At 46.3% G+C, this 12,827-nt stretch overlaps 1 protein-coding gene across 1 annotated transcript in view; it reads right to left on the reverse strand.

Moving 5' to 3' along the window:
• Window positions 1–12,827, reverse strand: part of EMB1441 (zinc knuckle (CCHC-type) family protein) — a 162,524-nt gene that overhangs the window by 58,351 nt on the left and 91,346 nt on the right. Inside the window, exon 4 of the mRNA XM_087380832.1 lies at window positions 3,161–3,285. Within this exon, the coding sequence (XP_087236958.1) occupies window positions 3,161–3,285 (125 nt within the window). The remainder of the gene's footprint in view (window positions 1–3,160; window positions 3,286–12,827) is intronic.

Consider the following 12,827-nt stretch of genomic DNA (forward strand, 5'->3'; position numbering starts at 1 on the left):
TCTTGTGGACACAGATAGTTTGAAGTTTGAATCAAATCAATCCCTTCTCTTCTCTCAAGATTCTTCTGTTGCATGAACCTTATCCATTTCTATTTGCGCTGCATGAAGAAACTAGCCAAGGGTCTAGGTTTCTTTGACGAATCAATACACCTTGACCATCAAGTGACCCACCATGATAGCCTGATGGTTGCTTGCATCCATGGGATCTCCTACCCTGTGAATGGTATGATGGTGTTCATGGTCCAAGAAGTGGAGAAGCCTATACAGACGGCTTCATTGAGCAGCTTGGCTAGGATTGGAGCAAGCACCTCCCAACGATGGGTTAGGAGTTCCCCTTAAGGCCCTCCTAGTCCTTGGCCTTTTCATCTTGCAGCTTTTTGATGGCCTCTTTTTTTTTTTTTTTTTTTTTCATGAAAAAGACTTCTATTAAGTAAGAACAAAAACCCGCGAGAGCAAGCTCAAAGCGGAATACATCATGAAATCATGAGGATAATAAAAAACCCCCTCAGAGTGAGGTGGAAAGAAACCAAGGCTGAGGCTGAAAGTGCCATCTCAACCCTGTAGTAGATTCAGAGAAGAAAGGAGAATCCTTCCATTCCCTGAAGAAAGAAGCCCTCCTAGCTGAGGCTGCACGGGAGTCCCCCTGCATACCCGTCCATACGGCCATCAGAGTGTGTACGATGTCTGTCCAGATACTAGCCAATGTGTGCGAGGGATGAACCTGAGTACCCTCCATAGCCTCTGTGCATCTGGATCTCCAGATATGCCAGGCTGCTATGCTCGCTATAATCTCCCAAGAAGTATCCACAGAGGCTTTGATGGCCTCTTTCAGGCGGGCTATGCTGAAAATTGTGAAGTGTAGTGGGACAGGGTATGTCTTCCAGGTGGCATGGATTGGTACGTTGTACAGAGTATCTTCATAGTCTCTTCAAAAACATGGTCCGGGAGGGGAAACGATGACCACCTTTCCACAAGCTTCACCCAAATTTCTTGGAGTTACGACTATATATAGAATACTCGGGCGTTCTTGTTTGTGATGGACACCACATTAAACCCTGGGACTCTTTTCGGTACGATCCTTATCTAGGTGTCCTTGTTTGGTCTCAAAGTAATAGCGTTTTTGCACTCATCATCGTACTAATCGTCATTCGGGGGTACACACCCTTCACGTGGCTATCATGTGTTTTTGACTACGTAGAGGGAGGACAGTTGGGCTGCTACATGGAGAGAATCGGTGAGGAAGAGGGCGCTGGTGTTGAAATCTGGCTCATCCTCTATGTGCTTTGGGACAGTGGCAAAGTAACTACCATTGATGTTATCTAGGGAGTCATCAAAATCATACTAGTGGTATGTGTAAGGCGTGGGTGTGTCTTGTATGGGTTAACGGATTGTCATATCAAAGGATAGGTGGGAATGGTTTACTTTTGGCATGAGTGGGTGCACTATAAGGTCAGAAATCTGTGACACAAAGGGAGGAGATCCCATGACAAAGTCCACTACACTGTGACCACCTCCATGTGGCTAGCATGTGTACCTCTCTGCCCCTCACCATTTCTGTAGCCCATCGTATATGAGCAGCTCATGAGAAGTACACATGTGCCGCAAATATCTCCCATACTGGCTGACTACAGACCCAATGTGTGTGTCCTCTGACTTGCGTCTAAAAACTCCAACCTAGAGATCTGACAGTGCTAAGGCATCTTGGAAATCAACATCTTTGCCTATGTGTCCCTGGTCCTGGCATTGAAGTCCGCAATGAGTAGGACCTCCTTGCTACATGTACCTCTGAATTCCTCAATACAATGCCGGGAATTGTGAAATTTGCAATCTCCTTGAGGCAGTCTAGTCATAGTTGGATGTCTGTGGGGGAAAGTAGCATGATTCAATGAACACTCCTGTCGTCTAAGAGAGAATGGCGAGAGAAAGAGAGAAAGAGAGGGAGGGAGGGAAGGAAGGGGGGGGGAGGGGCGGGGAGAGAGAGAGAGAAAGAGAGAGGTTACTGTCTTTGGAAGGTCTCATGGGCCAATGAGACACAAAAAGAGAAGCTACTACAGCTCCGAGCATCAGCGAGTCGAGGAGTGCACATGGCATCTCAGCTCAAACTTATTATAGCCCACATCTATGTTCTAGTCCTACCATAAAAGTGGCCTTCATTACATCAGTTTAAGACTGAGGGTCTTTGGGTTTGGATTAAAAATCCCTAATTAATGCTTGCCCGTCTCAGTAGACAGCCCATTTGTGCGCTTTACGTGCATCCTTCACTTTAGTGCATTCAGTGTTCCAATACCTACCATACATCTACACCACTTGTTATATGGGAACAATTCAACAATTATGAGTTATATGGCTACAATTCAACAGATTATGAGCATTTTGTTTTTACCTTGTGGCATAAGTATATTCATACATACTTTTTTGGGAAAAATGATTATGCATGATCTCGAAGATAGGTCGGAGTGAGCTCCTTAGACATCTAGATCCTTGTTCCCTTCAGCTTATTTGTTTATCTGAGAAGCTTAACTCTTGCTGCCCTCTCTCTCTGAAATAAACCTGCACTTGTGTTCCCTTTTTGTCTGAGAATCTTATCTCTTGCTGCCCTCTCTTTTGAAATAAACCTGCACTTGTGTTCCCTTTTTTAGTGATACAGCTTATATCATTCTCATCCCACTTGACTTGTGGTATTTCCTTCTTGAGGCATGTGAATTTTCATCTTCTATGCATCCTTCCTCGTCACCAAGGGGGCCATCTAGCAGTCCCCCCAATGTGTAGGATTCTCTTATTTTGTTCTATGGCTTCCTGCTCTTTTACTTTCACATACAAAGCTGCTAAGAGAGAGACAGAGAGAGACAGAAAGAGACACAGAAAAAGATTGCGAACAGTGACAGATCATTATGGTATATGAATATTCCTTGCATATGTCTTACACTCAAATACATCATTAATGAAGGCCCCTATAAAAGAATCAAATCTTTATCCCATTCGTAAAGCTGAACTGACTCAACCTTCATGCAGTCGCTTTAAATAGAAATCCACAGGACAAACTAAAAATAAACAGGCTCAAGATTGCATCTGTCAGATACATGACTAAGAGAAATATGAATCAAGGTATATAACCTGGAACCCTACAATTCTTATGATGCAAGAAGTTTATATGCATTACCTGTGTGTCCGGAGTAATGTAAGGATGTTATATCTACCATCTGTAAGCAAGATATTTCCTTGTGCATAAAGCTCTAAAATGATATGATGAGAGCCTTCACCCAAGCCAAACTGAAAGTCAACCACCTGTTTTCACTGAGCACAGTAGATGAGCTTTCATTTGAACATTCAAGAGCATATAAACAATGATTCATAACTCAACCAATTTATGATAATGATTTCCAAGAGTCTTTCATCTTTAATTGCAGACATAGTTGCAAACAATTACCTAGTTTCACTAAGCGCATTAGCCGAGCTTTCACTTGAACATTCCAGAGCTTATAACCAAGCTTTCACAACTTAAACAATTTATGAGAAAGATTCCCTAGATCCCTCTACTTTCATCTTTAATTGCTGACATAGTTGCATACAATTACTCACAATGGTATGTATCATATTGATTATGGCACAAAACTCACAGATGATCCACCTTACCCCGCAAGTCACACACCAAATCATTCTGGATGAGTTTGGGGTACCCCCACTATAGTTGGGACGCTGCATTCTAGGGGATCACATACCTCTACCAAGTCAGAGATTATGCTTCCTCGGCCTCAGGCCGACGCACGTTACCATGGCGAGCCTTATCCACATACATGGCATTAGCAGCAGAGAGCGACCAGAGGTGTTGATATGCCCGTACATGTCTAACACTACCAGCGTCTTCATCTATTTTTTTGGCTCGGATAGAAATATCGTTATGATGGTTTGAGAGCTTGGGACTCCATATGGATAGATTGCCCCGTTTCAATATAGCCTTGAGGCCCCCTCTATTCCACTTACTTACGACGAGGCTAACTAGTTTAACCGGGAGGATACCATACAGCTACACATATTCAGAACCTTGTTAGCCCCTAGCGAGCTTACGGTGAAGCTCAGCTTCTACAAAGATCACGGATATCAAAGGAGGGATTCATCGATCCACCAGGCTACACACGAATCCACCTCCCCTACTCATCGAGGATTTCGATTGGATAGTTCCGTGTCTCCTCATACCGACTGTGCATTGAGACTGGACGGGCTAAGGGAATACCAAGAGAGGGCCACATTTGCACTTTATGTGATGTACAGAAGATTGAGAAAGAGGAGCATTTTGCTTTCAGACGCCCTATGTACTATGAGATCCAAGGTCATCACTACTATCTCTTCAGGGATGGATTCGGACCCCTCTCCAACCTCTTATCTCACCCGTATTGGGGACATTTGGGACTTTCATACATGCTGTACAACACAGAGACCAACTGCTCAGGGCACACAGATGAGATTAGGGTGCTCAGCCAGATTCCACCAAATGTGTGATCACAAAGTTTTCCCAGTTGGATAGCACAAACAAGAAAACCCAAGGAGACAATGTAACCGAGGCTCGGAGCAATAGACACGACAGACCCGTCCACATTTGACGCACAAATCAGGCTCGGGGATCTTTCCTCCATGTTCACTAGACTAGAGGCACGGCCAACGGCTGTGCCATTGGCACTTATCTGTGACCACAGCTCTGTGACCACAGCAGACCACACATACTGACCAACATCAATGTTCTACCATGGGTTTTATGCCGCTGCAGCCCTCTACACCATTAGTTACTCAGGTAGCATATAGAGGATCAACACAATGACGCCACACCATAGCTGTCATCCTCTTCATGGATTCAAATACTTAGTACTAGTGTTTTATGTTTATCTTGTACTTGCATATGAGTAAGTACAAGTACAAGATTTCCATGTCGCTTCGCCTTCGTTTCCCTAACTCTCCTTTTGGGAAATATTTTTGGCTTTTTGGCAGACTTCCTACAACCCTGGTCCATTACTCTTTATTTTTGTACTGGATCAGATATTGGGCTTTTTGGACCATATGGCAGGATCACAACATGAGATATTTTGGGAATCCGTTCTTGCAATCTTATGAATATTTCAGACTCTCCCTACGGCAATCTATCTATGATGCTTGCCATCAAGGAGATCTTCCTCAGTCATGCCTGGAAATAGTTTCTCTTTGGTTTTGATTTCCTGTTGAGGCTCTCTGTTTTTTGAGACCCTCATGTAAATTTTGCTGATAATATAATCATGGATTTACCCCAAAAAAAAAAAAAAAGTTTATCTTGTACTTGTCTTGGGTGTAGATGTTCGCTTAAAGGCTCATAGACCATTTGGTCTTTCAAAGACTTGCCCAGCCTACTATGAGATCAAGGGACGCTACCACTATCTCTACCTGGAGAGTAGTGGCTTCGGCCCACTATCACGACTGATCCATTTCCATGACTTGGTCTGCATTGGGCTCTATCTGATCGAGATGCATCGGCACAGGGAGACACTACTGCGACAAATCAGAGAGCAACAAGAGGCGGCTAGACCACAAGACATAAAGGTTGACCAAGCACAGCGTCGTGTCACAAACTTCTATACATTTGAGTCAGCTCCAAGACACAGCAGAGTAGAGGAGGAGGAGCTAGCTGATTTGAGGGCAGCTTGGATCAGCAAAGAGAGCCAACACAGTGCCAGCAAGAGAGGGACGCAGAGACCACGCGCGAGACAAAGTGCCCAAAGCACATTCTATTGAGTTCCGACCTATCACGGCTTTCCTCAAGTGGGGCCGACAGAGACCAAGGGTCACTCTGGACATAGCCCAGAGAGTTCACAGATCGAGGAGACCACATCCCCCCTGCCATAGCACGTGACAGCTTGACAGACCCAGATACGAGATATTTTCATAGCTCACCAGAGAGCCATCCCTGTGCCGGGCTTCGGTTTCTAAATCTCAGCTCGTGACTGACTTGATTCAATTTGTACTTGTTTGATGATTATGATTATTATGATTTTGCTACCATAGATTAACCTAGCGCACCCTTTGCTCCAGTCCACTAAAGCTTGTATGAGTCTACTTTTTTGTGCACTTTGTCTCTCTCTCTCTCTCTCTCTCTCTCTCTCTCTCTCTCTCTCTCTCTCGGGTACCAGGGCCTCCATGGCCTGTCGTGGCCTGCACCAGAGGCACTAGGCCCCCCGCGACCTGTACCAAGGGCACACAGGCCCCTTGTGACCTGTGATGGGGCCTAAAGACCCCCCTGAACTGAGCTGGACTGCACTAGGGGCCCCAGGTCCTCCCCGTGAGCTATTGTCCCCACTCAAACACCCGGATTGCTTAAAAGGCTGTGGTCAATTCCATAGGAACAGTACAAGAAGGACCTGCAAGAAAAGTACAAAAATCAGTGAACTCAGTTTTCTTTTCAAATCTGAATTTTCCTTACTGAGCAAAAAACAAGAAGAGAAACTATGGCGAAGGGGAAACTCGCAAAGATAATATCCAAAAAGACAAGAAAGTCATGAAGCAGACAAGGATTGATGATGTGAACAAATGCTCACATCGTAGTGGGCTCCACGTGGACAGCACAGCGACACACAAGGGATCTGCCTTGCTTCTAGCAACTACCGCATCACTTCTACATCAGCAAACTGGACTACGACTACAGCAGAGTTGACTCCCACCGGTAAACCTGCCCCGCCACTATCAGCAGCCACCCACCATGGGATACAGTATCCCTCGCCTTCGCTCAAACATCCCCCCAGACATCTCTCCACCTCACTCAGCTCACTCAATCACCATCTGCGTTTCAGCCACATCCCCATACATTCATATCAGCCCCTTACCAGTTCCAGCTCCTGAGTATCCCAAGGTCGAGCCGCCTGCTGCATGGGAGTCTCTTGAGACTCACAGAGGTACATAGCATTCGAGCGCTTGCACAAGAGCAAGCCCGAGTCATACAGGAACAGGCCAACCTCATCTAGGAGCTCAGGCGAGACATCACACAGATCACGGAGGAGGTGACCACCCTAAGGACAGCCCCTAGATGTACCGCATAGACAGGCTGTAGAGGCTCAGATTGCCACTATGCAGTCTGCCATCGCAGAGACTACCAAGTGGGTAGATGTGGCAAAACGGGGGCCTGCAAAGGCAACTGTTTCAGCCACCCTCTTGGAGCAGCAGCAGAGGGCCAGTAAGGCCATCAACATCAAAGTTCTTGGTATTCCACCTACAGATACCATTCCTGTGGTGGATGATGTGATTACCTTTGTGGCCACCACCCTAGGGTTCTCAGAGCATGGGATCGAGGGGGCCTAGCGAGTAGGGAGAGATCCCAACCGAGAGCAGCACCTTGTCATACGCTTTTAAGACACCCAGGCACGACTGGCAACGCTCTAACGTAAACAGGCCCTGCGTATTCACCCAGCGATATCCATGGTTGACACCCCTGCAGGTAAGGAGAGGCATGTTCTCTTACAGCAGCGGGATGTGGCTCGCGAGGAGGGGAAGTGGGCTGTGGTCCGAGACGATCGACTTCTGACAGGCCCCCATTGGGCACCCTCCCGCTCTTTCGCATAGGGAGACGGTGTCACGGGGACGCGAAGTTATGAACCGTGACTAACTTTTGCTTATGGGGCTAGCCCAGGGGAAGAGACACTTCCCAGAAGTCCCTAGGTGCACACACTATGCCTACTTGCTAGGGGCAAGGCAAGTTTTAGAGGGGTCTTAAAGTTAGGCCCAAGGAAACCAATGTTTCATTGGTTAAAAGGGGTTAGGATTTTAATGTGAGGGGCAAACCAATGTTCCATTGGTTTGCAAGGGTTAGAGCTTTAATGAGGGGGCCACGTGGCATTCCCTCATGCATACCTACGCTCTTCCTCTCCTTCCAAGGCTAAGGTACGTTTTCTATTTGGATTATTCTTTCTTCACGCATCCCGACGTGAAGGGGCACCCCGTACGAATTCCAAGGAAGACTTGACTCCTTGCATTTCTTGGCCTGCACACATCTCGAGGCAGTCCGTACGGCTGCCTGCACACATCTCAAGGCAGTCCGTACGGCTGTATGGACTGTAGGAACTGCATTGAATGAGTATGTGCCTGCTGTACAGTCCTTTCAACGCTGTTGTATGAGGTCTTTATTGCTGGCTGTACAGACAAATGCACTCCACGAATCCCAAGGCTGATTGCACGAAGCTTCCATCGCTGCTGTACCTGCTGTACGGGCTGTTTCACGACTCCTAGGGCAGGTTGTACGGACGTTAATCTGCTGGCTGTACGGACGCTAATTTGCTGCTGCCGCACGGATTCCAAAGGCTGCTGTACGGACGTTTATTTCCTGTTGTACGGCCCCTTCCCCTTGCTGTACGGCCTGCTTATCTTCTCTTTCCTGCCCGTGATCCTTCTGCTCTTTCTCTCTCTCTGATTCCAGCTCGTAATCCCTCTCTTCCTTCCCCTCTCCTAGCTGCCTGTTACTCCTGCTAGCCTCAACATTGGATGTGTTGCTTCTGGAGGTGTTTCGGAGCTGGATTGAAGCCAGTTGAAGCTGGTTTGAGTTCTCTTGTCGCTATCCTTTTCATGTGATTGCATTTGAAGATTTTTGGGAAGTGTCTGGATGCCTGGTCATTAACAGTTACAGTCTTGGTGGAATGCTTGGATACTTTTACAGTTGGTCATGGACAAATGGTGAATGCCTTAGCTTTGCCTTGGCACTTGGGTGCTAGTGTGTACACTAGGATGGAATGCAGGTTATAGCCAAGGTTTGGCTTGGATAGTGGCATTGCCCATGGGGCAAAGCACAAGGGAGAGCCCTTGTTGTATGTACCAATTTCATTCCTAAAGAAATAAATAAATACCGGAAGGGGCGCCAAGTGTTTGGGGCCAGTGTGGTGTCTTGTACTTGGTTTCATTGAGCAAGGGCACTCTAGCCTCCATCTAGTTATTTCTCAAGTTGTTTCTAAGTGGTATTGTTTAAAGTTAAGTGGTTGGAAATGATGCAATGTGGCTGTGAATAATGAATATGCAATGCAAGTTATGGTCTACTGCTCTTTAGGAAACTGAAGGCCAGTTACAGACGGGGTCTATGAGAGCCAGAATACCGAGTCCCTTTCATGCACCATTTGAAAATTACGGGAGCCGCCAATCAAAATTCCCATAAATTCACGTCCTTGTGACAAATGGCTCATATATACTGCATCAACGGCATGGTCGAAATGTATCTAGACATGGCCGGGCTAGCATGGTAATCGAGATGCTAAAAGTTGGATCGAAGTGGTGGGCACCATGTATGGTGGGAGGGACAATGAGGTTGTGTACACTTGACACAGGTTTTGGAGCCCATCAAGTAGTGTATTGTACTTGTCCCCTCTCCATGTGGAAAACAAGTGAGCCCTCTGGATAACAACCATCTCTGAAGTCCGTTGTAGATGATCAAGTCATGCACTGCACCCGTTTCCAATAAGTGTCATCCATAGCCTGTCACATGTGATGCATCCTTTGAGTGCCTCATTGTCCCAAGCTCTGTAGGGTCCATCACTAGCACTCTTGCGAGGATCCGAAGCAAACCTAACCTACTGTCCCCCATAGGTGCATTGAAGGTGCCTAGAAGGAGGGTCTCCCTCTGTCTTAGAGAATCTCGACGCACTCCACTCTTCATCAGGTTCCCTAGTCTGCCTCAGGTCTATCATCGACTCCTTGCCATGATTGAAGCATCTTTTAGGCTGGTCAAAGAGAAACCCCCCTCCCTGGTTTACCCTCTTCCACAACGGCAGTAATTAGGTCTAATGGGGTTCCTAGAGCCTAACATATCCGATGACCACATTATGCTCCAATGTCCAAATGGTGACAAAGTCGAGATCACGGGCACGCAAGATCAATGTCGGATTTCCAGGACCTTTGGGCATTTCGCTAGAGCTTGCCCAAAAAAAAAAAGGTCCAAGAAGTCTTCTAGTGTGGCCCCTCCTCATCAGAACACTCCATTGGCACCTCTTACACAACACCTATTGTGAGTTCCTCCACCATCTGAAGATCAAAAGGCCCCTTCTCGTCCCTCCGGCCAAGGATGATGTTCCTTCAAATCCATCCTAGCCTTCCTTTTCTTTCCTAGCATTCCAACTTCCACTTCAGTGCTACAAGCACCTATTATTGATCGAGGGAAGGATGTGGCTCTTGCCTTTGCCTCTCTCTTGCAAGCAGGGCTCTTCAGGACTCAGGTGCCGCGTGTTTGGTTCAAAGGGACCCCTTTCTTTGCTCTGGCTGATTTTGAAGAAGCAGAGTTTGTGCCCTCTAACTTTGGTGACGTTCTTCTTCCCCTTCCTACCCATAGAGCATCCACTTCCAAGTATGGGGGTCCTTTCCCCTATGGATTTTCCTACTCTCCATTACTCCAAGAGATCTTTTTCAGAAGAGGAGGTCGGATAAGGTTGTCCAATCTACCTCCTCCCACAGATGAGGATTGTTAGATAGAATATTTGGGTAAGGTTTTTCAATCTACTTCCTCCTGCCAATGAGGATCGTTAGCTAGAATATTCAAGACCCTGGTGGCATACCTCATCGCCACCCAAGGCAACCGATATCTAATCAGTATCATCCCGGTGTCACTAGGGTCTTATTAGCATTCTCTCTATTCAGGAACACAAGCTAGATGTTAAAGATTGTGCAAAATCAGGTAAACTTCTCTCTGGTCACACCTTTTGGTCTCCAGCCTTGCACAGTAGGAAAAAAACATGCATCTTAATTTCATATTCTTTTCTTCACCTTTTAGTCGGAGACGGTATCGGTACACCCTCTAGAACACAGTGGATTTTACTTATAAATGAGGGCTGTACGAATGGTCTTCTAAACTTCTATGCCCCCAACAATAGAGAGGAAAGTGTCCTTTTCTTAAGAGAGCAGCTTACGATGCCTTCCTTTTCAAGTTCCGGACAAAGAATTTTGGACAGATGATGCCTTTCACACTCTGCCTCATTCACTCCTATTCTCATGGTCGAATAGGAGACGTCAGATGCCCATCCACGTGCAAATAGACAGATTTAATGTTTATGACTGGGCATTAGATAGAGCTGGCTCGGTATGCATTTCACCAAGGCTTTCCATGTGGGATCACTTTCTGATGGTTTTGATAGTTTACGAGCCTTGCTTGAGAGGCTGCCCTGCCAGTATCCGAATTCCGGATGCTTTGTATGCGAAACAGAGGCAGCTCTACAGATTTGGGTGTCTCATATGTATGGCCAAGTGCCATCTACTTTTCACACGACCCCAAGGTCACCACGAAACCAGCAATACAAGCATGATTAACTAGAGCAAATAGATTGGAAGGATAGTGTTTCCATGCACACTTCCAACATGTCAATACTTAATCCCTCCTTTTCAATTCTCTAGTCAAACCAACTATCACATATACAGAGTTTTCTTGGCCACAACCTTAAAGAGGACCAGTGGCTCCATTCCAAAAAGCTAGATGTCATAATTCTTGCCCACATGATTCGGAAAAAAAAAAGGCACCAATGATGCCTCATAAGATCATCTCATATCTTCACTAATTAGACAATATGGCATGACAAATGCCGGCAGAGAGAGGTTACTTTCATTGTCTACGCAACTTGTAACGATGGGAATGAGCTCAAATGGTATGCAAAGGTCACTAGATGTTTCCATTCTCATCACATGTCAATGGATCACCTAACCCCTGTATCAATATTCCCTTGATACTCCCTTATTTCGCTTGACACAGTAGGAAATTCACTAGGACATCAAAGAAGACTTATGGCCCAGTCTATACCCACTGAACAAGGATATCCCCAAAACAACCAAAGATGGCTTTGTGGCCTTCTATAAAGAGCATGTCCTCCATCCAAGCGAGGAGGGGCACTCCGGCACCATCATTCTAGCCTCACCTTTTTTATTGTTGAAGTTTGTTTCTAAGTTGTGCTAAGTGGTTGAAGTGACTGAAGCTTGCTTTGTGGTTATTTATGGAGTTTATGACTGAGTAGAAGAAGATCATTGCCCTTTTAGTTATTTAAGGCCGGTTTCAACGGTTCCATTGCCGGATAGTCACCATCTTCCTATAGAGGTGAGCCCTGGTAGTGTTGGGTGAAGGACACCTTCATTGCAATTGTTGCTAAAGCCATCAATCTTAGCAAGCATGTCACACCGTGAGAGGTCATTGACCATCTCTGAGTAGGGTGGGCAAGACGAAGGCAGAGCATCAGAGAGCTTTGAAAAGAAGCACGGTATCAGTGGGGGTCATGACCAGCAAGACAAATGGGCACATCCAGTTTCTCATGAGCATGCCACTGAGGACTCACAAAATGAGCTAAATGTGGCAGAGGAGCTTGATCCTAATGCTCTTTTTCAGCTGCGAATGCAAAGTGTAGCAGGAGCCCTATCGCAGTTGCTACATGCTGTCACGGAGATTATGCAAGCTCCTCCCCCTATGGTTGCTTCCCCTAGAAGCAAAACATCAACTCAGAAGAAACAGAGGAAGCATAGGAAGACTCAAAGGCATGTTTCTTTCAGTGGATAGCCATCAGAGATGCCCTCAATCACCCCTGTAGCAGGTAATGCCAATAACTTTCATTCAGTCAATCAGGGACAGCAAGCCCTTCCTCAGCCCACGATGCATCCAAGATATTTTGGAGGGGGATCGGTTTTTCAAGAAGTGGTGGCACCATCCGCAAAGGCACCCGGAATGCCAAGTAGCTTTATAGGCAGCACGCAGCCCGGAATGCAGAATTTCCAGCAACCTATGATGGGTGGAATGCCCCCTACAAATGCCAATATGATGTATTCGAACATTGGGATGCAACCTGGAATGCAGACAGGTATGCCTGGGACAA

This window comes from Dipteris shenzhenensis, chromosome 10 (assembly GCF_047967505.1).
Source record: "Dipteris shenzhenensis isolate YYH24624 ecotype China chromosome 10, Dip_SZ_1.0, whole genome shotgun sequence".
In the NCBI taxonomy this organism is placed as follows: domain Eukaryota; kingdom Viridiplantae; phylum Streptophyta; class Polypodiopsida; order Gleicheniales; family Dipteridaceae; genus Dipteris; species Dipteris shenzhenensis.